Source organism: Lithobates pipiens, unplaced genomic scaffold, assembly GCF_037356315.1.
Source record: "Lithobates pipiens isolate NorthernLeopardFrog02 unplaced genomic scaffold, aLitPip1_a1.2 Scaffold_27, whole genome shotgun sequence".
Lineage (NCBI taxonomy): Eukaryota > Metazoa > Chordata > Amphibia > Anura > Ranidae > Lithobates > Lithobates pipiens.
In genome coordinates, this window is record NW_027507788.1 from 158,649,761 (window position 1) to 158,676,743 (window position 26,983).

Sequence of the window (26,983 nt, forward strand, 5' to 3'; positions counted from 1 at the left end):
GGATAGAGTACATCTTTTTTTTTTGACGTAGCATTGGAATAGGGTGTAAACATATACACTACTATTAGAAATAAAAGTCAACACGCGTCCCTTTATCATCCAAAAGCAATATTGATCGGCAGTCTACGGCGCAAATATACACAAGATAAGACAATATAAGAAGTCTAACACAGAATAACCACAACCCCTATTTATAAATGTGGCAATTTCACAATTACAAAATGTTTTGTAGCACTCCCTAGTGGCGAGGTCCTATTGCCTCCAATAAGACAAATGGGGTTTATCCAGCCAAAACAGATATTTCACTTTAGGGCAGACGCCAATGGGTTCAATAAACCATTAGCTGCTTCTATTTCGAGGTTTACAGCAATCTCATATCTCTTCATATGTGTTGTCAGTTCTGCCCATGGCAAGGGGGTCCTGCTTGCTCTTTAATATAATAGAGTAGCCTTTCTCACAGAACATATTTAGCCCAGAGGGAACACACGTCAGGTCTCGAAGGAACCCTTACTAAAACCAATTACAATAAAGTCAATGGACCCTTACATTGGTGATCAGTAGGAATAATGCAAACCCTTACAGACAGCTAAGAAAAACAATTGGTGGCATGCTCCTGGTTTTGCCAAGTGGTGTTGGTTAGAACCATGAAGGCACCATCAAATGGAAGGTCAATCAGCCACAGCTTAAGGAATGCCTAGAAAACCTCTGGAGGAACCCCCAGGGATTCATGGAACCCTGGTTAAGAATGACTGCTACAGGGGATGCGAGGGGGGAGGACAAGACCTTGGAAGGCCTCTAAACGCAAGAATTCCAGAGAAATCTACCAAAAAAATAAAAAAAAAGTATTATTCTTTTATACAAGATGTCATTTGAGTAATTTGGGCTCCGCGACTCATAAATGAATTATCTGTTTTGGATTGATTGAACCTTTTAGGAGCCATCTGTGTTGAGGAAGCCCAGCATGCCTCTAGTAGCTGCGGCATAAAGTACGCACTTGGCAATGAGTAGTGAGCTTCCTTTTAGGAATGTAATGATTGCTGGATGCCATCTTGCACAGAACAAGCAGCCATCCTGTTTTTTTTTTGGCACATGAAAGTCACGCATATATAAATACATATTGCTGTAGTACATACGCTGAAAACAGACAGGACACTGGGTACCAACAATGTATCGTACCGATGAGGCGATTGTGATGCAACCAACTCTGTGCAATGTATGGGTTGATAAAGTGCAGAAGGGGCTTTGCAAGTCTGTTTAACATTAAATATCAATTGAATTCTTCTTACAATCAGATGCATTACTATAGTAAACTGTACAAACGTGACAAATGGTTTAAAGAGGACCTGTGGCTTCTTATCCTCACAGCAACTGTGTTCATTGCAGGACTGCCTACCCACCCCAGTACTTACCGAACCATCCAACCATAAAACAACACGACTGCTACCATTCCTGACCTCCTGAAAATGTAAGCCATCTGGCCATATGCTGGCTTCAACACTTTCTGAACCAAAACAAATACATATATTAGTAAAAACTTGTTCTGTGTCAATGACTCAAAAGTATTGAAGCAAAATAGTCTACACATAGCCAGGCAATTAGTAATGTCAGAAGAGGAGCCCTCAATGGCAGCTTCAATGTCTCATGATGGGTGTACCAGGGACTGAGTAGTACCCTGGCCAAAGTGACCTTGCTGGAAAAGATTATGAGGCTGCAAAGTACACTGATGCATGTGTTATACAGAATCTGTTAGGTTGGCTGCTACCAGTCAATGCTGAGCTTCATATCCAGCATTGGTTACAGGAAATCAGCTGTAGGTCTGGCAAAGTGTGCCACTGCAGAAGTTAGAGCTACCAAACACCAGCAATGCTTCTGGAACTAGTCAATGACAGCTGCCATTTAAGAAGACTAAATCAGATGTTCATCTATACAAGTCAACAGCTCCTACACAAACCAAACACAGCTAAGGACAATAGCCGTTGATAAAACTGGAATGTGTTATGAACAGATCTGATGGGCAAAATAAAATGTTTCAAAAGTGACAGGTCCTCTTTACAAAGTAACGCCACCTCTTTGACAGATCTGATACTGTAAGCTGTGACCCAATTCAACAACTGTGACCCATTTTGTGGGACTTTTAAAGTACCTAGCTGAAAAAAAAGTGATATACTTTACATCATACAAAAAAGGCGAAGGGAAACTTCCATTGTATTTATAATCTTGGACCACTCTTTAGCAAGCTTCTGAACCGTGACCACCTTCTGTTTTAGCTTGGATTCAGTCTCTCGTCTGAAATGCATGTTAAATTTTTTTTTTCTTGTCCCACCATACAACACATTCTGTGAAAGGGGAGAGGAGAGCCAGTCATTCATTCTCTCCTACTCCATTCACAGAAAACATTGCATTGAGGGAAAATAGTACAAATTCTGGGAATGGCGGAGAGGGCAGGAAGTCATTCACAATTGCAGCTGCTAACCGCTGCAACACCAGGAGATCACTGCTCTGGGCAATATTTAGTGGCATGAAGCAGCAGCCTGCAGGATACACACCATTATAAGTACCTAAATTATATAACCAAAATGAATTGCAACGCCAATGTTGAAAGTGAAAAGCTTCCTTAATAACAAAAGAAAAAAAGTCTAGGAAAGCATAAATGAGTACCACTGTGATCTTATTTGGTGAAAAGTGAAATCGGCAATCCATTGCCATAACACGCATGCCGATTCTTCTCAGTGTTCATATGACCAGCCACCAACATTGAAGGTATTCAACACTCATGGCTACCATTACAGTAGAATAAACGCCTGTTATAAATAGGACATCCCTCAGTAGTCAATGCAGCAGCTCACATCCAATGACACCTTCTGACATATTCCAGCTAAGGCAAACAAAGTTCATCACGAGCCAAGAATAATCTCCAATATTACTGTTATTTTTTTTTATTTGGATTTAAATAAAACTACTACACTATTCAAGATTATTCTTGGCTAGTGGTGAGCTTTGTTTGCCCTAGCTAGAGTATGTCAGAAAATACCATTGGATGTGGGCTGCTGCAATGACTCCCGAAGGGACCTCCTATTTATCACAGGCGTTTATGCTGCTGTAATGGTTGCCATGAGTTTTGGTGAGTGTCGAATGTTGGTGGCTGGTCATCTGAACTCTGAGAAGAATCAACACGTGTTATGGCAATGGATTGTCGATTCCACTTTTCATCAGTTAACTGATCTTAACTGATGAAAAGTGGAATCGACAATCCATTGCCATAACACGTGTTGATTCTTCTCAGAGTTCAGATGACCAGCCACCAACATTCGACACTCACCAAAACTCATGGCAACCATTACAGCAGCATAAACGCCTTTGTGAACTTTTTTTTTTAAATATTAATGTGATTGTAAAGCCTAAACATTTTTACCTTAATTCATTCCTTGCATTATGGCAAAAAATGTTTAGATTTCGGCAAACCCCCCCCCCCCCCCCCTTACTTACTTTCCTGAGCCCTCATTAGATCCAGCAATGTGCACATCTGCAGCTCGTCTCTCCCCTCACTTTCAGGTGTGGCTGGCTTTGCCTCCCAGTGCTGTCAATCAAAACTAGTGACGAAGGGGCGGGGCCGAGTCCCGCTGTGTCAATGGAAGCAGCAGTGGGGCTCAGGTGTGAGTACGAACAGGCACTGGACAGAGGGGAGGGGCCTGAAAAGAGCAGGTAAATATAGAGACATTTCTGAACTTTATTTAAAATAACAATCCCTTTAAGGAATATTACACTTTCAACATTGGTGTAACACCTTATTTTGTTGGTATTCTTTATTTGGATTGGTTATACTGCCTTTTTGTGTAAGCAGCTGTACACATTTTGTATTTATCACAGCACACGTTGCTACACATTTGTATCACCTCTGAAAAAAATACACCCCCATAGAAAGGAAGGAGCCTCTGGGAACTTCTCACTGGGAAACAGACCTATTTCAAGAGTTTGAACAAGCCTGATCAAAAGAAGAGGGATACTGAAAATGGTTAACAAAAAATAAATAAAAAATGGTTGATTTCACTGTCCAAACTTAAAATCTCAGATTTACCAATAAGGTGGCGTTAGGCTTTAAGGGCCCTGTTACTATCACACATCTTGATCCAATTAAAAAAAATTAAAAATAATAAAAAGTAAAGAAATGTTTAAATTAAAAAAATTTTTTTTTTTTTTTTAGAAAAAATGCTGTGGCTTTGTAACATTCTAAGGAAAACATCAGCCATACAGAACCACCTCCGCACAAAGCACCTCTGCTGTGAATGGCAGCCTCACAATACACCATGATATATACACAAAGAAGAATGCATCGTCACTGTACCGCTAACAATTGTCATTGAACTAAGGGAAACCTTTTGGCTCCTTCTGTCTTGGCACTATGCTACATTTCCTGAGATTGAGAGCCCTGATTACTACAATTGCTGTATAGGGACCAAGCAAAAAAAAAAAAAAAAAAAGTTTTCTTTGGGGGGTGCATTTAAAAATGTATTGACGCCACTCAGGACGCATATTTCAATTTGGGTTGAATCACTTGGCTTTCCTGGAGACTCCAATGGCGAGATTCCCCCTCATTGGTTCCCATCGATGTCCCCTCCCATAAGACCATGACAAACACGTACCGCCATTAAGTAAAATCCATGTTGGAAGGGGGCGGGTCTCCAGCTCAAGGTTTCGTATTGGCTGCAGATGTTGGCCAACCAGGCTTCTGAAGAGGGTATCTCACCAATGGAGTGCCGCAGAGACAAGACGACGCCAGCAACAAAACTGAAATATCACACAGCAATGAGACAAAACATTCTACAGACTTAACTAGAGTCCAAAGTAGGACTCCTTATATAGGAAAACACACAGGGCAGTCTGTGCTGCCCTTATCAGCCAATCAAATTCCATCTGCACATTTTCCAGCACAGGTATGATGAGAAAGGAATTTGGTCACAATAAGCAAAACAATTTCTTTATTTTTTCTTAAAGTCAAAGTCAGCCTATTCATGTTCCCTATTCCAAATCTGCGGTCTGTTGCGGCATAAGTCATCTGTATACAGGGAGCAATTTCTTGAAAAGCTTAAAGAGGACCTGTCACTTTTTAAAAACTTTCATCCTCATGAAAGTTTCTATTTATCTGAAAACAGTTGTTTCCTAAGTAACAAGTTGGCCCAGCTCTCAGTTGAGTCTGGTGTCCAGTTTAAGACAACCCAAATATCGCTGTTCTGCATTCGTTTTCCAGCTACAACCTGCTGCAAGCTTCAAATGTACTCATCAGTCTCTCCATCTCCTCCCAAACTGAAGGAATGCTATAGTTTTATTAAGCATTGGTATGTAAGCAATTTGTCATGTCATTGAAGTTTTTTGTCTTTGGGTAGCTGTGCTTTCTTAGAACGGTTTAAAAATATATCAAGTTTACCCTACGGCAGCACAAAAGTTTTCCCAGGATCTTCCTCTTCCTGCAGTTCATAACCAGGACCAAAGGTCTGCACAGAGCTGGAGCTCAAATGACAGGCATTCCTGGCATTGTCAAACCCTAAAACTCCCTGCTACCCTTGGCAAATTTGCAGTCCTTCTGTGCCTAGCGGAAGCATGTGACCTCCTCCTGGGATGCAGTGAATGAGCAGATTATTAGACCTGAAACGCTGTCAAGTAGGGAAGTTTTCATGTGAAAGCTCCAACACCATCCGACACATGAGCTTACACGATGTTTGGGCTCCTGGCTTTAGGAGTGTGGCAGGGAGGGCATAGGTTCCATGTTGGGATGATTATGTCCTGCTCATGTGAAAGTGAGCAACCTGTCAGGCCCCAGCAGTGCACTGTTGGAGGTGGTCACCTGCCCGCCCCATACATGAAAGCACCATGCATTTTAAAAAGGGCCCTGATTGAAAGGGGAGCGTGGCAAAAGTGCATAGTGGGTTTGGCTTTTAAGAAGCTCTGTCACTTCACTCTGAATGGACAGTGGCCCATTCAAAGTACACTTTGTATTTATTACTGTAATGGAGCCGGGTGCCATAAATGTGCTTCTATTGAAGTTTCTTTTTAAGTCCGTAAGTGCTGCAGCAAGAGTTAAAATACCCTGTGCTAGCAGTGGCTGCTTAGATGCAGTGAAGGTCAGGAGAAACATTAGGGCTTTAATAGACCCATGCCATCTCCATAAAGAGAATCTATCACACAGGGGGCTTGTTAGTGCTTTGTGATAGCAATAAGATAATATAAAACAATTAAAAAAAATAAAATTATAATAAAATGGATAAAAATAAAATCTAAAAACCACAAAATGCACAGGGTGTGCATGTGACCAGTGATGGTGCTACACTAAAATATATTATAATCTATAAAAAGTGTGTGCGCGCAAACGTCATTGTGAGCAATAATTCTAGGTCTCTCATTTACATAAAAACTGCCACTTATTGATCATTTTGGCTAGCTTTGTTTTTTACCATATTGCAGCACACACAGTTATTTTAGTTTTTTTATTTGGTATCTACTTACCCAACTTCATCTTTTAGGATACCAACCTGGGTCTGGGCTTTTTAACTATATTATAGGCTGCTGATTCTTTGCCAGAACCTACCATTTAACTTTTGCCAGGCAGATGAGAACGATGAGAGGGACAACCTAAGTTCTAATGCAGAAAAGAGATAAGCAGAAAGGATGCTAAGCTCCGCTGTTAGGCCACAGCTTGCATGAAATATTAAGATATGTCCAAAGTGACAGATCCTCTTTAAATCACAGGTACCCCTTGCTTTTAGGTGATATTTAAATTTACCCCCCATAAATTCACAAAGAAGGAATCAGAATAAAAGTGCAGACACAACAACGATCATGTCACATACAAAATAATAATTCAAAAACAAAATACATTCTTTATATACAAAGACAATCTTGACATTTGTGATTACATGAAAAAAAAAAAGTCAAAAAATGTACACCACAGGCAACAATCGGCTAAAATATTTCCCGGGACGGAGCTACAAAATAAGAGTGCAATGCGGGGGTGAAATTTCATAACGTCCGTCCCCTCTCAAGGGCTCATACCCACACCTTAGCCCCCTGCTGGTGGGAGGATCACATATATAACATGCATGTAGAACCAGAGAAGAGTGCAGAAAAGCATGGCAGGATTATGCCATCAAGAATCTCCTGCCGTAAGTTGCTAAATACTTGGCACTTTGAGCTGCACTTAGTGCAAACCTAGGTACTTTGTACCAATGCAAAGGTTGTATCGTTGGTGCTACGCAAGTGACTAAGTCCTCCTACTGAGCAAAACATTTTTTTTTTTTTAATAAGTACCGCTACAAATTTTCTAACAAAAGCCAACAGCCAACATTTTACACTTCTGCACTTGAAAGAGCATTTGTGGTACATTTCCCTTACAGTTTGCATGCTTTTTGGCAAGCAATTTTCAGATAGGTTGGCCTTTCCTGTGTTCTAAAATTTTACCACTTTTGGAGAACCAACCCAGCAGAATTTCTTAGCTACATCAAGGGTAAGAAAACCACTGATCATACACTTGGCAATTTGACAGAGATCAAACTTTCCATTCGAAAATCACAAAGCAATCAAAATACATAAAATGGTGGATTCAATCAACCGCAAGGAGATGGGATCGAAATTGCCCCAATAGAAAAATTAGGTTGCTTTTGATGTAACTGCCATCTTTTTATTGCTTTAATTCAGTTTTCCAATAAAAATGTATTAACGTTGTGGTATTCTTTGCCAGTTTCAGCTTGAGCTATGGAGGTGGGTGGTAGAGTGATTTGTTTCTACCATTTAAGATTAGATCTGCGATTTTGGGTAGCTCAGTAGTAGTTGAAATGAACAGAAAATTGTCAAGTGTATGGCCAGTGTTGCAGAGGTCTCCATAGGCTTTAAGTGCAGTACAGCGCAGAAAGCTCCGCTCCAAGAGTATTTTTTTTATTTTAATCCCTGGAGATCAGCCTTAAAAATGGTACTAATTATGCCACCTATTTTTAATCATCGATCCAAAGTCATGCAATAGGAAAAATGCACTATTCAACATTCCCTCTGTACCAGCGAGCCCATGCACAGGACAGTGAAACACAGTGTGGGTCTTAATGAATAAAAAATAAAATGGGCTTTGACTGGTGACTCACAGAAACATGAATGAACGGCCAGCAAATTCAGTCCTAAAATACCAATGTTAACCCCCTTAGCGCTGCAGCCGAATGTCAAAGGGGAACCCACAGGTCTAAGCTCCAAAACAAGGCTGTTTGGAACCCCTCAGCGTCTCACTGTGTGGTCTCCAGTACCCAGAATCTCTGAGAAGTCAGTAAGGCACCTTAGGATCATCTGTACACGGGTCTCACATTTTAATCGTGACCCCTAAACACGACCGCAACGCCAGATTGCAATCACTGCATTTACGGAAAATGGGTGGGGCAAGGTGTCCCTGCATAGGGAAGAGAGAAAAGGAGGGTGGATCTCAGGGCCAAAAGGGGTCAAATCTCCATTCAGGAACCATCAGTATTTGGTTTTTAAACTCGTTTTGCATTTCACAGTTGAGTAATTACAAAGTTCTTTTTTTTGGCCCATATAAAAATAAGATATTGCAACTCAAAGTGCATCTTTTAAAATAAAAATAATAAAACAAGGAAACAATCCCACAATTTCCTGGGAGAAGAAATATTTACACCATTTGGTTTAAAGAGAAGATCATCGCAGATTCATGCTATCACCATCGGGACATCGTCTGAAAAGCCGGTGATCATTGGAGCGTCGTCATCGTCCTCACCTGAAATGGGAAGGGGAATTTTAGGTCATCATAACACGGTCAGTGTCCTCTAGGGTTGCCACCTTTTCTTCAAGTCAAACCCGAACACTTTAGCGGCGCACTGCTATTTGTTTTTTATAGTATAAACTATACATAGATTTTGCTACTAAATAACATTTCTAATCATATGAAGTTAATAACAAGAGTCCCCCTTTACATCAGAGTCCACAGAGCTCCCCCTTTACATCTGAACTAGCAGAGTTCCCTTTCACTGTAAGGGGGGACTCTCCAGACTCTGATGTAAGGGAGATCTCTGGGGACTCTGACATAAGGGATGCTCTGGGAACCCTGATCTAACACTGAGATCTCTGATATACGGAGAGGACTCTGATGTAAGGGGAAAGACTGTGGCCTCTGGTGTAAAGGGGAACTCTGATATAAGGGGTGCTCTGAGAACCCTGATTTGCCTTAGTGTACTTACTCAGAGGCAAAAGAGTGAAGGGGGGAGACTTCAGTCACAGATGGATGGATGTTGAGATGGATGGTGAGCTCACTCACCTCTTGACAGTCAGCACCTCTCATTCAGTTGGATCTAAGGCTGCTGGACTTCAAATTTCTGGCCCAAATTTCCCTTTTCTGAGGCACAGTGCCAGGGATTGAAGTGTGGGCAGACAAAGAGGGGTAGGGGTGGGGGGAAGAGGTGCAGATTGAGCCCTCTCTCCTCTCCCGTCTGTATGTGTTTGGGGGGGAGATTGTTATTTCTGGCTTTGAGGAGTGTGAAAGAGTAACAGACACTCTCAGCTTAGACAACTGCAGCCAGCAACCCTGCTGGGAAGCCATAGGCCAGTCATAATGTGTCCGGGTTGCAGACAGTCTGAAACCCGGACACATGATTCCAAACCCGAACTGTCCGGGTGAATCCTGGACAGGTGGCAACCCTAGTGTCCTCCCTGGCAGCAGTGGACAGCGGTCCATAAAATCATTCAGACTACAAAAAGTTGACAAAGGAAGGAGGGAAATAACACTAACATACCTACCATCTCAGTGACTAAGGTCTGTTTTTTCAAGGTGCCCCCCTCACAAACCCTTAAATGCTAAATGAACATGCAAAAAACTGTTTACAAGGAGAAAAGGATTCAAAGGCACTACAATAGGACAAATAAAAAAAAAAAAAAAAAAAAAGTAGGACAAAGCTTTTATTGGTGTATGGACATCAAAAGAAAAAACAGGTCTAAACATCATGATACGATATGCATATAAACATCCTAAAACACAATAGAAACCATCAATGAATATGTCCATAAACCAATAAGCGCTTTGTAATTTTTTAAATTTTACTTTTTGTCATATTGTGGTGCCCTTAAAAACCTTCCCCCCCCCCCATGTAAACTGTCTCTTGCAATTACTGTTTAGGATGTGTCACCTTCAGTTCATTTGGGTCTTCTGTAGGCACGACTAACTAGATGACCATACTAAAAAAACAAAAAACAAACTATAAATATATAATATACCCCCCTACTACGTACAGCATACATACCCTAGGCGAAACTGCAGGAAGGATTCCCGGAAAAAAAGTAAGAAATTTAAAAAAGTCTGGCTTTAAGGAAGGCGGGTGTGGGGGGTAGGTTTGCTTTAAATTATCAACAGTAAGCACTTAAAGTCTAGCAAAGTTACCCACAAATTACATTTTTTTTCCACCTAAGAGCAGAAGTACTGTATTTATTGGCATATAACACTCACTTTTTCACCATGAAAATTGGATGCAAATAGCGTGTGCGCGTTATACGCCAATACTTCCATTTTAGCTGCCTTATTTAATATTTACGTGCGTGTTATATGCCGATAAATACGGTAGCTTATTAGTCTTATAAAATAATTCAACTATCAGTATATTCTGCAGGTATAACACAAATATAACATCACTGTTTTGATTTGGGCTGTCTGTACTGGCATTGGCGTCCCCTTACCTATATCGTCCCCGGAGGAGAAGATGGCAGCGCCCAAGCGTGAGCTGTAGTGACTGTTCGCAAATGCTGTAAAGCTGTTCTGTAGCCGCCGGTGCCGCATATACAGTATGACAAAACCACAGCCGGTAGCCACTAGCAGCAAGAATAGAACTGGGACAACGACAGCGGCAACATCCGTGGACTGGACACCGGTGGAGGGCTGGGAGTCCATACCTGACAAGAAAATACATGACAAGTTTCCTTTTTTCTTTGTAAAAAAGTTCACATCACGTATACAAAACAAGCAGTTTATGCCAAAATTATTATTTTTTTTAAACTAACTTTATAAGGTTAGTGTTCTGAGAGGTTAGTGGTAACAAGGAAAGGGCAAGAAAATAGGATTTTTTGTACTCGCGGTAAAATCCTTTTCTCTGTAATTCACTGACCGACACAGCTCCTCTCTGTAACTAAATGGGTTGTATAGCCTGCCATTAGGAGAAACTAGGCAAAATTGTTACAAAAATACACAGACCTTTATTCCCGCCCCAGGGGGCGGGCCCTGTGCTATCAACCCTCCTCCTGCTCCCAGCAGCTTCAGTATGGCAACAAGCAGTACAACGTAGAAATAAGGAGGGGTGGGTGCTGTGTCGGTTGGTGAATTACAGAGAAAAGGATTTTACGGTGAGTACAAAAAACCCTATTTTCTCTTATATTCACCGACCGGCACAGCTCCTCTCTGTAACTAAATGGGACGTCCCCAAGCAGTGCCAAACGAGGGGTGGGAAAAAAAAAACAGCATAAAAACTTCAACCACCATGGCAAGTGGGAACTAGTGAAACTAAACCCACACAAAAACAGCAGTATGGGGAAAAACGCCACCATATAACCGGGTATACTCAACAGGAGCGAACCCACAAACCGCAACAGTGCGGAGGTAATGCAACAGAGCATTAACAAAACAGTACTGCATTTTCCTCGAAAACCAGGAAAAAACGCAATTGCAACTACACGGCCCCCTGCAAAACCAGCATCAGCCGATGCACTGACAGCTACCTTGTAGAACTTGGTAAACGTATGGACAGACGACCAGGTCGCCGCCTTACACACCTGAGCGACAGACGCTTGGTGTCGGAAGGCCCAAGACGTTCCGATTGCTCTTGTAGAGTGGGCCGTGACTGGAAAGGGAGGCGACTGGCCCTTCAAAGCGTAGGCTTGGACTACAATCTGTCTGATACACCTGGAAATGGAATCTCCCTGATACTCTCAAACAGCGGCTTCTAAAGCGCCGACAACACCAGGTTCAAATCCCACGGAGGTAACGGAGGACGCACCGGAGGGACTACATGTCGCAACCCCTGCACAAAGGTACTCACTAATGAGTGAGATGCCAGGGGCTGAAATCTGCCCCTTGATGGTGCTCAACGCCAACCTCTGGTCTACACATTGCTGAAGAAACAGCAGGACCCTGGATATAGAGAAGGAGCACGGATGCCACCCTTTTTCCTCACACATGGACATGTAGGCCTTCCAAGTACGATGGTATATCTTCCTGGAAGAAGAGTTCTGCGCCCTCAGCATAGTTGGAATCACTGAGTCCGACAGACCCCGGTTCCTCAATACCTGGCTTTCAACAGGCAGGCCGTTAAAGCCAGCGATGGTAAAGCAGGGTGAAGGATTGGACCTTGAGAAGGAGGTCCGCTCTCAACGGCAGGCGCCAGGGAGCGTCTGCCACTAGGCGCACCAGGTCTGCGTACCAGGCCCGCCAAGGCCAATCTGGGGCAATCAGAATTACTGGAATACCCTTGGCTTCCACTCTGCGAAGCAGACGTGGCAACAGTTTCAGCGGAGGAAAGGCATAGATCAGCTGGTACTGATCCCAAAGAGCCACCAGCGCGTCTGCCCACAGATCTCTGGTCCTGGACATGAATCTCTGTACCTTCCAATTGAGACAGGAGGCCAGTAGATCCACATCTGGTGTGCCCCACTTCAGGCAAAGCAGCCTGAATGTCTTCGGATGCAATGCCCATTCTCCTGGGTCTAGCATCTGTCGACTCAGATAGTCCACCTGCCAGCTTTCCACTCCCGGGATGTAAATGGCCAACAGGACCGGAACGTGTAGCTCTGCCCACCGAAGTATGTGAGCGACCTCCTGAGCAGCGGCTGAGCGTCTTGTTCCCCCTTGGTGATTTATGTATGCCACAGCCGTGGCGTTGTTTGACTGTATCCTGGTTGGACTCCCTAGAAGACACATCGACCACACGTGGAAGCACAGCCTGATCGCTCAATTCGAGCAGATTGATCAGCAACTTGGATTCTTCCGTCGACCAGAGGCCCTGAGCCAACTGAATCCCCATCACTCCACCCCAGCTGGACAGACTGGCGTCCGTAGTGATCACCGTCCATATCAGAGGAAGGAAAGATTTTCCGGACTGAATTACCAGGGACCTCAACCACCAGATCAGGGAGTCCCTGACTGGCTGGCTCATCTGGATCTGCCGATCCAGGGACAACAGAGTTTTGTCAAGATCTCCTTCTGCAGTACTCTGGTGTGGAACAAAGCATAAGGTACTGCCTCGAAGGATGCTACCATGAGCCCCAGCACCCGCATGCAAAAGCGGAGTGATGACCACTTGCGGTTCATCAGTAGTTTGACCGCAGATGTGAGAGTCAGCAATTTGGGAGAAAAGGGGAGAAAAACTCTCGCTTCCTTGGAGTCCAACAGCAACCCCAGGTACTCCAGACGCTGAGTTCAGTACACCCACCGACTTCCTTAGGTTCAACAGCCACCCAAATTCTTGCAGGGACTGCAAGGTGATCGCCACATCCTCCTTTAATTCTGAGGTGGAAGAAGCTCTCAGGAGGAGATCGTCTAGGTAACCCACGACCCCGCGTTGTCTCAATAACACCAATACTGGAGCCAGTACTTTGGTAAAGACTTGGAGGGCTGATGCCAGGCCAAAAGGAAGAGCCACAAACTGGTAGTGGGCTTCCCCGACTGCCAAACGCAGAAACCCTTGACGCTGAAGGCATATGGGTATGTGCAGGTAGGCATCCTGAATGTCCAAGGATGCCAGGAAGTCCCCTTGATGGAGTTCAGTGACTACTGAGAGAACTGATTGCATTCTGAACCTCTGCACTTTTACAAAGTGATTTAGGGCTTTTAGGTCCAATATTGGACGTATCCCTTCCTTCTTGGGAACCACAAACAGATTTCAGTAGAACCCCTGGAAGCGTTCCGATTCCGGAATAATCACTCCCCGATTCAGCAAGTCTCTCACCGCCCCTAACAGGTCCTCCCGGGGACACGGGTATGCTGGAGGGAAAGAATCTGTTTGACGGCCAAGAGAGAAACTATCTTGTAGCCTGTGGAAATCAGATCGCAGACCCATTGGTCTGATAACCGGGAGGTCCAACAGGCTGCAAACTCCCGAAGACAACCCCCCAACCTTCATGCAGTAGCACTTTTGTTCGCAGGCTTGTGGTTCCGGGGACGCCTCTGACCGTCAGTGGGCGTCCTGTCAGGCTGGGGTCGTTTTGCCAAAGCACCGGGCAGCCAAAAAAAAGCCGGCCCTTGCCTGCGGCATGGCTCCTTAGCCTTCCTGGCCTGTGGGAGTAGTGTACTCTTACCACCTGTGGCATTTTTAATAATGTCATCCAACGAGGCTCCAAAGAGCCATTCGCCAAGGAAGGGAAGATCCGTCAAGGCTTTCTTGGATGCCTGGTCAGCAGACCAGCATTTCAGCCAAATGAGGCGCCTTAGTACCACGGCTGACACTGAGACCCTGGATAGCAGGGGGAGAGTATCCAGGACCGCGTCACAAACGTACTTAAGGCCATGCACTAGTTGGTCTGCTAGTTCCACGCAGACAGGGGAGGCATTCTGCTCTCCCAATTCACGGTGCAAACGTTTTGCCCACTCAGTCAGTGTCTGCGACACCAGTGCGGATGCCAGTACAGGTCGCACGGCTGACCCCACAACCTTAAATAAGGAACGAGCCACTGCTTCGGCCTTCCTGTCCGTGGGATCCTTGAATGCAGGAGTCACCCTAACCGGGATCGTGGTTACTTTATTTAACCTAGATACTGGGGGGTCCACGACCGGAGGAGCCGACCACTTTTTGAGAAGGCTTTCCTCAAAGGGGTAACGCACCACCAAATTTTTGGGGACTGAAAAAGTCAGTTGTGGCGACCCCATTCCCTGTATGAATTTGTCAAAATAAGTCAAATACAGGAACACTTTAGGTGAACGTGCTGGCTTGCGGGACCCAAAAGGGACTGGTACATCATTAGAGGAATCCGCTGGCTCCTGAAGCTTCAGGGTATCACAAACCAGCTGTGACAAGTGCTCCAACAAGCGCCTTGTCGCACCCGGACGGGGAATCATTCTCACTGTCCGAACGGACCTGGTCAGCCACGTCTGATAGGTCAGAGCAGGGGTCTCCAGCCGCAGCAGGGCCCGAGTCTGCATCAGAGCTCTCCCCAGAGGACGGGGGGCAGGGGCCTCTTATGTGCACCTTTCCTGCCACGTGCTGCCTCTATCTTAGCAACATAGGAGTCAAGGACCGCCGTCAGGATGTCCAGGCAGGCGACCCGGTTGCTATAGCCTGGATTTCAGAACACCAGTTTCTGAAGCCATGCTGACCCTAGCCTGTCTGCCACCTGCAAAGGGACTTAGGACAGTGAAGGTCCCACCCTCCTGCTGCCGCCGCGTGGGGGGGGGGGGGGGGGGGGGTGGGGGGGGTCACTTAGCACTAGACTCACCACCCTGGGGCATTCTGTGATTGCCACAGCAGTGCCTGTAGTCCCTAGGAGGTTCCCAGTTGCAGAGAGGAGAAAAAACTGTGTCAACAGCAGCAGCTCCCACCAGCGGTGCAATGATCTGCAGAGCAGCTTCAGCGTTCAGCAAAGAGCTATCCAGCATCCTGCACACAAAGTGGATACAGAAAGCAGCAAGAGAAAACACATGTAATGCTGCCACAAGAGGACAGCGGTGAAAAAAGCGCCCAGGCTTTAAGAAAATGTCCGCCAATGTAATCAATAGGAATCCTAAAGAAAATGGCTGCTGAAGCTCATCAGGGGAATTTATAGCTTTCCAAAATCCAAGATGGCTGCCGGAACAGAGCCATGCCGTGACAGCAAAAAATAAAAATGTGCTGCCTGCTAACAGTCAGAACAACCGCCATAAACATGTTTTGGGACCCCCAGACCTGGACCAGGACTAACGCCAGCCGCACAGACCCCCACAGCTGAGAAACAGCGACACACACACATACACACACCGCCCGCAGCGCATGCAGACACCCCCCTCAGAGGGGGGGAAGGAGGGGTGATAGGGACTTGGGAGAGAAGATAGGGAGGTGAGGTGGCCCCTGAATTGACCCCCCCAGGGAATGCCCAGCTGCTCACCCCAGGGAGAGCTGTACTTACCAGTCCTGAAGAGCTGAGAGACATTCCATCACAGACCCACTTCTGCGCAGTTACAGGGTGGCTCCTGGCCTTGGTATACTGTGATCCAGACATCAGTAGCCCGATCATATGTATACCCCGGAGCATTGAAGCTCACCGACCACCTCTGGAGCTGAGGCATGTCGTGGCCTGTCGAGCCTTAGCTGCAGCCTGCTCACGCTCAATGGCCGGACTGGGGAGACTACAATGATTTCATTAACCAGCCTGTCACCCAGCCGGCAGTTGATGAAAGATCCTGAGATCTTCTATCTTGTGCAAAAAGCAGCAAACCTGCAGCAAAAATATGGACCGAGAGGCCCGCAGGGTTTCCTAGGTCATTCTCCTTGCTAGGCAAAATAAAAAACTGAAGCTGCTGGGAGCAGGAGGAGGGTTGACAACACGGGGCCCGCCCCCTGGGGCGGGATTAAAGTTCTGTGTATTGTGTAACAATTTTGCCTAGTTTCTCCTAATGGCAGGCTATACAACCCATTTAGTTACAGAGAGGAGCTGTGTCGGTCGGTGAATATAAGAGAAAAAGAAGATACAAGATAATAGAAGGTAAGGTTGAATAAAGACACCAGTCCAACCTGTGTGGTTGTTGTGGAAGTCACAACTAGCTTGTAATATGAAGAAACAAAACATGAGGCTTAACAATTACACTAAAAACCTTCTTAAAAGTAATAGCCCTCCAACCCACTACTTTGCAGGGCTCTTAAACAAGACACAAAGTATATTCCTCTCACACATCGTTCTGGAATGGACACCATGATTAACATGGTGTTGTAACGACACCCCACTGTTACAGCAAACACTGATATGTCATCAGCACACTCACAACTTTGTCTTTCAGAGCAAAGCTTCTTTATTGTATGATCCCATAGATACGCAATGTTTTGAGACCACGCAGGGCGGCTTCATCAGGGATGTGAAGCGTTCCTGTGTGGTTTTGGAACATTGCTTTCCTAAGTGATCAAGAAGCTTTGTGCCTAAAGACAAGCTCATGCATGTGCTGTCAATATATCTTAACCCAAAAGACAGGTGGCTCGTGATGGGCTATAGACCTACCAGTCCCGAGCTGATCATAGAGGAGCAGTGCTGGCTCTCCGCAGAGCTGACCACCATAAAGACATCGCGCCTGCACAGTAAAGGTGTAGTTGTGGCCCGGCTTCAGGTTGGAGATTCGAAAGTAGTTGTCGCTGGTATTTCCAAGGTAGGTGGATACATTATTAGAGCTGTCGTACACGTGAACGTCATAGCCCTGGGAAGGCAGAAGAGGGTATTAAATAAAATACCAAATCCTAAGACTTTTGCAGGTTTTGTAGGTGTGAAAAGCCAGACCATGCAAAGCAATTGTTCACCCTTGCAGTAGTTCATCATACCTTCCTCTCCGGCTGCTTCACTCGCTGCAAGCAAAGAATTATGGGCCATGTGCACAATACAGAAACTCTTAATGACTAGATCTGCTAATCGAATGAAATAGGTAGGATGACAAATAAAAATCTATACTTACTCTGGACTCATTAAAGAATTTTTCTCGCAGGGCCAGGCTCTTCCAGAACAGCAGAATGTGATCTCTCTCATAGACAAGCTTCAGACCTTCTGGCGCCTGGAGAGGAACTGCGCATAAACATTAGAGCCATTAAGGGACTGCCATTCTCCAGAGAATATTCAGTATTTTTTTTTATACAACCTAAACTGTGCTTTACAGTTGCGTGTTAAGATTTTGTCAGTGTTTAGAATCACATGACCCAGATTTTATGGATCAGCTTCCTTACTGGGTCATGTGACCGGGGTGTCAAAGCCATGAGCTCACTACTGTTATGTGATTTGCAGAGACTTCACTTGGGCTTAAGAGTTACATGACCCCAGTGTCAGGGCTTACATACACTTAGAACTGTCACATGACCTGGGTTTTATGGTGTCACTTGTGCTCGGCAGTGCATCATGTTACCTGAGTTTATTATGGACTTGCCTGCATTCAATGCTGTGTCACATGAGCTGGATAAGTGTCTTACCTGTGATCAGTAGTGCATCACGTGACCTGGGAGACATGGGACATACCTATACTTCGTGCTGTGTTACATGTCCTGATAGCGTAGCCTCACATGGTGCTCAATAGTGCATCATGTGACCCAAATGTCACAGCACCATCTATGTGCCATACTGAGTCATGTGACCAGGGTGTCAAGGCCTCAAGCTCAGTACTATTAGAGGCACCTGTACTTACAAATGTCACATGATCTAGGCTTTATGGTCTCAGTGATGCATCATGTGATCTAGGTGTCACAGGTTTGACCTGCACTCAGTGCTGTGTCACATGGTCTGGAAGTTGTACTTACCCGTGTTCACTTTAATGCTGGCTTCTTTGCTCATGTTTCGCAGTTGGATGATGACATTGTATTTGCCGCCTGGCTCCAGATTTCCGATCCTGTATTCTATTGTGCTGTTCTGAGTAATCACTTTGAAGCTCCTCTCTGTCTTTGTGATCAGATCCTTCACAGACACAATGTAGTACTACAAAAGAGAGGTGTGTGATGTCTTATGAAATTGAAGGCCAGATTTTAGGAGATTATACTGCATGCAATTCAAGTGAAAGCTTTTAGTAGATAAATGTGGGGTTATACCAACGCATCAGGGGCTTGCTTGCTATTTGCGTCCCTGTGCCCGCCCTAGGCGTTATCGGGCAGATGTTTGGCTACTGCGATTGCCAGTATGAATGCACAGATCTAGACTCAAATTATATCCACATTATATTGCGGTTTTAACCGCTTCATTGTATTGTGGTACTAACACTATATTGTTCTAGGTAGCTTGCCCTTTCCCTGACTGGGTCCCTGAGGAAGCCTAATAGCAGGCGAAACGTGTTGACCAGACAGACAGCTGATTAAAAACACCTTTCAGACTGTATCTATATACAGACACAATAATAAATATATATATATATATATATATATATATATATATATATATATATATATATATATATATAATAAATAATTGTATGCATTTTTAAAGTGCCATCTTCGCCACCTTGATTTTTATCACTAATGGTTTAAAAAAAAAAAAAACATGTACAATAAAGATTTATTTTTTACTTAGCATCTCCTTTGCTTTGCCTGTTATAGTCTGCTATTGTAGGTTGCTGGAGTTTATACTTTGTTTTCTTCATACCAACTCACCAATTCACTGTCCGGCGAATCATAAGGAGACTCCCACTTCATTATAACAAATGCTTTTTCCGTGATCACGGCATGCAGGTCACGAGGCGGTAAGCGATTATCGGGAATCATTTTGACCACAACGTAGTTGGATGGGGGGCCCTGATAAGGGCACATAACGCGGACCTGAAACATGACAAAAGCATGGGAATCCGGTGAGAACAGAGAAATTCTATTTAAAGCGGTAGTAAACAAATTTTTTTTTTTTTTTTTTTTTTTTTTTAAACCTGCAAAGCAAAAGGCGTAATGAGCTAGTATGCACCGCATACTAGCTCATTATGAAATACTTACCTTAGAACGAGGCCCCGACATCTGGCCCGATCCACGCCAAGGGAGATTTCATTCCGGCCGGATTTTCAGGCCGAGAACCCCCTTGTGCGTATGCGCCGCTGCAGTCAGCGGCGCATACCGAGGGGAATATCTCCTAAACCGTACAGGTTTAGGAGATTTTTTTTTACCTACAGGTAAGCCTTATTATAGGCTTTCCTGTAGGTAAAAGTTAAAAAACTGAGTATACAACCACTTTAATGTCCATCTTCAGGCATACACAGCCCCCCCCGCCCCCCCAAAATAAAAAGCACCCCAAAATTTTTTCTTCCTCACCTGAATAAGCTATCCATGTCCTTTACCAGCACCATTTCCAGATATGAAGACTGAAGATCCAGTTCTGCAATCTGTGCCGGTGTTCAACAGTCCCCTATTTGTAATGTCATTGTGCTGTGCAGGCTTCAAGAGTGTCCAGCTGCTGGACAGCCAATAAGAATTGTCCAAGTCACCTAGGCATGACTGGACATCTGATGAAGGAGGATAAAGGCTCGAGACCCAGAGTGTTAAGTGACCACAGATTTAGATGAAATTTTGGGGTTTTTCGCTTAGTATTTTTTTATTTGTTTTCATTTCGGTATCATTGTGAAAGGATGTCCTCCAGTACTAGGCGGTCAATTGCTTGGGCACTTCCGTCTTCACCTGGGCCCTTGGATTTGCTCCATTTGGCCACTTTGATGTCAGAGCACAAAGCCTGCGAATGTGCGGCTCAGTGTACATTACCATAGACAGGCAGGGGGAAGCATTTATGAAAAAAAGGGACCATTAGGGTCTCTTCTGCCATAACCTACCTGTTAGCATTTTTTTTTTAAATCTGCGTTTAATACCATTTTAATATCTGTGTTAAAGTGGTTGTAAAGATAAAAGGTGTTTTACCTTAAAGTAGAACTATAGGCAAAATTTAATTTTTTTTCCTTTTAGGGAGGGTTACAACTGCTGTAAGGTTTATTTTTTGCCACCTGTGTCCCATTGGGGAGATTCCCTTTCACTTCCTGTCCCACAGCAAAACAGGAAGAGAAAATCCCTGCAAATTAAAGGAATTTCTTGGGTAACCCCAGGTCACCAGAACTAGTGTCCACATTGGAAGTTTTTCCCTCTATTACTTCCCTGGGGAGAACCCAAAATGTGGGATTTTTTTTTACTTTCACGTCCAATGAGAATGGTAAACAGGACAAACGGAGAGGGGGAGTCTCTGTAAGAGGGGCACAGACAGCAGTAAAAACTGACAGGTGTTCTAATTCATATCCACTTTGTCCAAAACTAAAAAAAAAGTTTTCCCTTCAGCTCTACTTTAGTGCATTCTCTGTATCAAGTTAAAGAACTTTCAATCAGCCAAGGTAGATTATTATTTCTGGGCAGGGTGGATAAAAATAAATGAGTTAAAAAAATAAAAATAAAATGATTTGTATCAAATTTATTTAAAAAAAAAGCATTTGGAGTAAAAATCTATCTAAAAAGATAGTTTTCTATTTAAAATACATTAATAATTTAGTTTATTCAGCATGAAATCGAGCTTAGTTATGTAGCATGAGGCTGTATATTCTGTAATGTTTATATTACTGGTAAACTCATTCAATGAATCCAAGCTGAGATAACATGCACTGCACTGATGCATTCACACAACTACGCAGTAACCATGAGATAAAAGATCAGGAATATTCCTTTATCCAATTGTTTTGCAAATCTATGTACACTACAAACTGTATGATTGAATCAGTTCTGATATCGCTGTTTTACTAACCTGACAGCTTATTAATCTAAATGGAAAACCTTCATGTTTGAAAATATTAAAAATTCTAACTACCAGCAAGAAGTAGTTTAAATTTACATTTAAAGAGCACCTGTCATTTCAGTTCCATCATGGCAGTGCCTGTTAGCGGGCACGTCCCTCACCTTGTGTCTCTGCCGCATCACCAGACATCCCATTAAAGTGAATGGGGCTGTCTGAGAGTCTACAGCAGGTCAGAGTTGGAGCCACTGAAGGACAGAGATGACAGTTGCTCTTTAAAAAATTATGATTTACAATCGAGTTGATTTAAATCAAATCCACCCTCTTCCTGGGAGACACAAAACCCCTTACCAGGAATAAGTACTGCTCATCTCTGTTCACGATGACTGTGATGTTGTGTAGCGTTGTTGTGATGTTCTGAGGGTTACGGTACAGCTCGAGGAAAGACGTGGCATAGAACAATCCATATGTCTGCATACAGAGAAGAGACATAATGTCACATAACAATCATAACTGCTAAATTCACCAATCACTGAACTGCAATATTGAAAATCAGAGTGCTCCCCCTTCCCAGTCTTATACATGTATCGCGTGATTTGACTGGGACAGAGTATTACGATTCACAAAGACTGACTTGATTAAACATTAACATAAGGAACGCTTTATTGAGATTTAGACCATACTAAAGTGGTCTTACAGTCAATATATTTTAGGTCATTTCAGCACATCGTAAAAAGCTATTTTGGCTGTACTTCTCCTGTATGTCACAGAAGTGTCATTTTTTTTCTGCAGTCCTACGACTTGTTTTCAGCTGATACCAGGCTAAAGTCCACTGTTGGCTGACATCACTCAGCCAGCCCAGGGTCGAGATCCACCAACATGCCTGGACCAGCACCTGGCTCAGCGGTCTGCTGAGAGCCTAAACCAGCCCCTCCTGCCCCTCCTCAGCCCAGCCCTCTAGTGAGCACTGGAGGAGAAGAGCAGAGAGCCGCTGACTCAGGCACGGCTCTCTGCTCAGAGCGGAAGGGGAGAACTGAGCGATCAGAGGTGTTTGACTGCTCAATTCTCACTGCAGAGCCAGCGGGGGACAGATGCAGCATCTGCATCCACCTAGGCGAGTATAAATGTTAGGTTTATTTTAAAAGCAAATACAGCTAAACAGATGAAATGCATATAATTAAGCAGTTTTACCCACCAATAACTTGTATCATTTTGTGTTTCTGTCCATACAGTCCAATATTTCTCTGCTGAAGTTCAGTTACAATTACAGGTTTTGCTCATCCCACAGCCTAGGCCGTGAGAGAAGCAGCACATTGATGAGCTCATTGCCCTATCACATTGCTTTCTTCACCTCTCAGCATGTCCTCTTGTTAGCACACAGACACTGCAGGCCAAACTGGTTAGGTCCTTCATGCTGTGTCCGCCCTTTACCAATCTAAGCTCTGCTGTAAAGCGATTGAGCAAAAAAAAGAAAAAAAAAAAAAAAAAAAAAAAACACAACCAAAAACTGATCAGGTATAAAAATGGATATAAATCTAGGCACGCAACCTTCTTGTACTAAAAACTGTATTCAATGATGTATTAAAGAGCTTCAGATTGTACCCCCAACCCTTGTGACATAGTACACAAGTATGACACCAGCATTGGTGTTGTGCTTACATTTACACTTAGCCATTCACAAAACGCAACCTTTGACGCTGTGACCTTGAATGGCCACTCCTATAACGGCGCAGAGACATAATGCCAGCGCTGTTGAATATTACATCTGCAGTAACAATATAGGAAGGGGGAGCAGGTGTCATGTACAAACGGGAGCATTGCTACACAACAGAATTAACCAGCTACTGTCCCCTCAAAAGCTATAAAAAGGAATGGCAGGGATTAAAAGCACAGCAATCATCTGATGGTAGAAACTCCCTGAGAGTCATCCACAATTGTTACAACAGAAGGCCGACCCAACTATCATTTTAGCGAATAACTATATAGAAAGAGGGGCAATCCCCCCAGCAGAGACACAGACATAGACAGCAATAAAACGATCAACACTTTTACACAGTCTATACAAATCTAAATGAAAAAAAAAAAGTTGGTTGGAGTCACGTGAATAAATAAATGGAAATGTACAAGAGAATAACTCATACCACATTCTTCACACCAACCCAACTGCACTCCACTGCAGTCTGATTGGTCGCTTTCGCCTTAAGGCTTGGCGCCGGCGGTCTGATGCCCGTGGTGTTGAAATGCTCAAAGGCCACAGTGCTCTCTCCAAACTCCGACTTGGCCCAGGCTGAGATCTCATATTCCGTCTGTGCCGTTAGATTGCCCACTATAGAGATAGGGATAGAGAAGAGGTTACAGGCTTATTCCTCTCATGGAAAACATTGCAAAGATCTCCAGCTAGACTTTTTCAGATCCATTCTTCCATTCACAAATAAGATGCAGGCAGCAGCTGATCATAAAAAGTTTTCCACCATGTCCCTTTGACAGTAGTCGATCAAATGATGGACTTCAATTTGATCAGTCTATGATCAGCCTTAGCCTACTATAAGGGATGCAGTAATTGATGCTGTTGGACTCTACAGGAATTGCAGGATGTGACCAAGAGAAACAGACAAAGCAAGAACAAAAGTGGAGGGATTTGGGCCCTATCAGGAAACCAAGGGCTGAAAGCGCTGAGGGTGTAAAGGATTACGATGTTATTTATTAGCATAAAATTAGGGCAGTTGGTTTGCTGTTAGAGAGCTTTAACACCAATTTCACACCCGTGGGGCCTGGGTACAGCTACCAAGGCTTGCATCAATCAAATGTATTAGAAGACCTTAAAAAAATTATTGATGCACAGTAAAATTATAGGCCCCTTTCACACTGACAATCCCTTCAGGCCCGCCTGTCAGTTTTTCAGGCGGACCTGAACGGATGCTCCATAGACCTCTATGGAGCATCGGGTGTCAGCGGTGGCATGTCCGCTGACATCCGACCCACTCCGATCCGAAAAAGTGTGACGGAGGAAAAAGCTATTTTTCCATCCGTCTGCGGATCGGATGACAACGGACACTGCGGGCCGTCGTCATCCGATCTCCCATAGGGGAGAGCGGCGCTGTGACAGGTCTGTCCCTGCGCAGTGTGCAGAGACTGACCCGTCATCTCCCTGCCCCGTGTGAAAGGACCCTTATAAACTAGTTAAGCTAAAAGTGATTTCTCCATAAGGAAGAGGAGTTTTATCACCTTAGGACACTTGCAAAAAACTTCTGGAGTAAGGCAATAGGAGGCTCAGGGGGCACGTCTAACAGCTTTGTCAGTGTCTCATAGTCCTGAAGGTACAAGCGTATGTAACCCAGGGACTGTAAATATCCAACCTGTGTACTGAGAAAATGTACCAAAAAAGGTTGCAGCAACACATCTCAAAAAATTTGAAACATGGCAACAAAAAGATGGAAAAGTAAGTGGTACTAACAAGGAAGAACAGTTTGCAACTAAGTAGGTTAATTGCCAACAGGTCAGTAACATGATTGGGTATAAAAAGGCCATCTTAAAGTGATTGTAAAGGCAGTAGTTTTTTTTTTTATCCTAATGCATTCTATGCATTTAGATAAAAAGCCTTCTGTGTGCAGCAGCCTCCTTAATACTTACCAGAACCCATCTCTGTCTAGCGATGTCCACGAGTCCCTCAGCCGCCCGAGACTACCTTTTGATTGACTGAGACACAGCAACAGCGCCATTGACTCCCACGGCTGTCAAAGTCAGTTAGCCAATCAGGAGAAAAAGGGGGTGGAGCTGAAAGGCAGCACCACGTCTGAATGGAATCAGAGAGCTGTGACTCGGCTCTCGTGCTCCCATAGCAAGCTACTTGCTATGGGGGAAACTCAACAGCAGGGAGAGAAGGGACTGGAGCAGCGAAGAGGGACCCAAGAAGAGAAGGATCTGGGCTGCTCTGTACAAAAGCACTGCTAAGAGCAGGTAAGTATAAAAAAAATTTTTTTTTTAAATAAGACTTTACAATAACTAACTTTGAAACTGGCATAACTGGACAACGAATCAAGCGTAGAAGACCTGAATGAAGACTTAATTGTAAATTCAATGAAATTTCTTTTATCTGCAGCATTTAATAGCGAGATCACTTCCCTGTCAGCAGAAGTGGGGGGGGGGGTGTAACTATAAAAAGTCATTATTACCTTTTTGGGTCACAGACTGTCCGGCAATCTCCAAAATCTTCTTCTCCCGCACATGTTTGTCAAATTCCCATGATAAAGACACCGTATAGCCCGTTATCTGCAAAACCGACAGTGTAAAGTAATTGCATCCCCCAACATTTGTATATATTATTTTGTTCAGACCCATTTAAAAAAGGGAAATGTGAGGCATTGCAAACGTACCGGAACATCAGAGTCTTCTATCACTGTGATTCCCACCGAGTCTTCACCAACATTCTGGATCTTTATGGTGGGCTGTGGCACAACTAAGAGAAAAAGTGGATTCAAATATGGTAAATTAGAACAGCGACCTCGGACCAAAATGAAGCCGCCCTACAACCCGATGGTTCTGTAATGCAGGGGAGAGGATTACACTTCTTAGGGCTCATGCACACCGGCTTTACAAAACGCCTCTTTTCCAGGCATTTGATTTTCTTTCTCAGCCCATAACACCTGTTAGCCTATGTCTCAATGCACACATAGGAGTTTACAGTTATTAGGAGCGTTTACAGGCTGAAAAAAACAAATCACCACCTTATCATTCAGGAGAGGAGCTTTTGCTCAACACACGTAAACACGTTTAAACACATTTAGCGCTTGAGCTTTCATTCATTCCGATGGTCAGAATAAATCACTATTCTGGCAAATGGAATCCATAAATGTTCGAAGCACTTGATGTTCCTAAATGCTTTTTAATATGCAGCTTTAGGCATGCTTTAAGCTGCTTTTTCCTCCCAGGAGTAAAAGGCGTTCAGAGGAGAAATTCAAATGTGCAGTGTGCACGAGGCCTTAAAAAGGTGGATGAACCAGGAGACAACAAACTCCTCATCTGTGGGCAGTAGTGTAACTTATCCTGTTTCATCCGAGACTTGGTAAGGGTTTAAAATAAACTTGTCAGACGTACAGACAGCATCTAGACCCTTTAGACCGGGTCGGCAACCCATCAATCGCACATGGGTGATGGGTAGATCGTCAACACTCCTCTGCTTTGCTGACACCCGTACTTCGATGCCAGTCTTCCCTTCAGCCTCCTCCACTGCGCGTATCTCTCCACACAGTAGAAATCGAGAGACAGCACAGCTCAGCCTGGTGGGCAGGACTGGTAACTTTTCAAGTTAACCGGCAGGTTATTGTTTGCTGGGCGGTCCTAGCAACCAATTACCAGGTTGTTAATATGGAAAGTTATCTCTGGCTAACACCCTCTGTCCAGAGCAGTGATGTATCCCGCTTCTGTTCTGTGTACACCTGTGTAGGTAGAATTATTCCACTGCTGCACTGACATCTACACTGCTGTGTGTTAGGGGGCCTATTGCTATGGGAGGAGGGAAGAGGGCACTACTGTGGGGGAAGGGGTGATGTGAAGGGGGCACCATCCACTGCTCTATGATCAC

General features: G+C 44.2%; 1 protein-coding gene across 1 annotated transcript in view; it reads right to left on the bottom strand.

Moving 5' to 3' along the window:
- Positions 1-4,959: 4,959 nt before the first annotated feature.
- Positions 4,960-26,983, bottom strand: part of SORL1 (sortilin related receptor 1) — a 155,031-nt gene continuing 133,007 nt past the window's right edge. Inside the window, exons 39-48 of the mRNA XM_077457755.1 lie at positions 25,776-25,858; positions 25,575-25,671; positions 23,544-23,728; positions 21,754-21,873; positions 19,311-19,475; positions 18,471-18,645; positions 17,642-17,748; positions 17,197-17,389; positions 10,708-10,920; positions 4,960-8,761 (exon numbers count right to left, since the gene is read on the bottom strand). Of these exons, the coding sequence (XP_077313881.1) occupies positions 8,694-8,761; positions 10,708-10,920; positions 17,197-17,389; positions 17,642-17,748; positions 18,471-18,645; positions 19,311-19,475; positions 21,754-21,873; positions 23,544-23,728; positions 25,575-25,671; positions 25,776-25,858 (1,406 nt within the window). The 3' untranslated portion in view covers positions 4,960-8,693. The remainder of the gene's footprint in view (positions 8,762-10,707; positions 10,921-17,196; positions 17,390-17,641; positions 17,749-18,470; positions 18,646-19,310; positions 19,476-21,753; positions 21,874-23,543; positions 23,729-25,574; positions 25,672-25,775; positions 25,859-26,983) is intronic.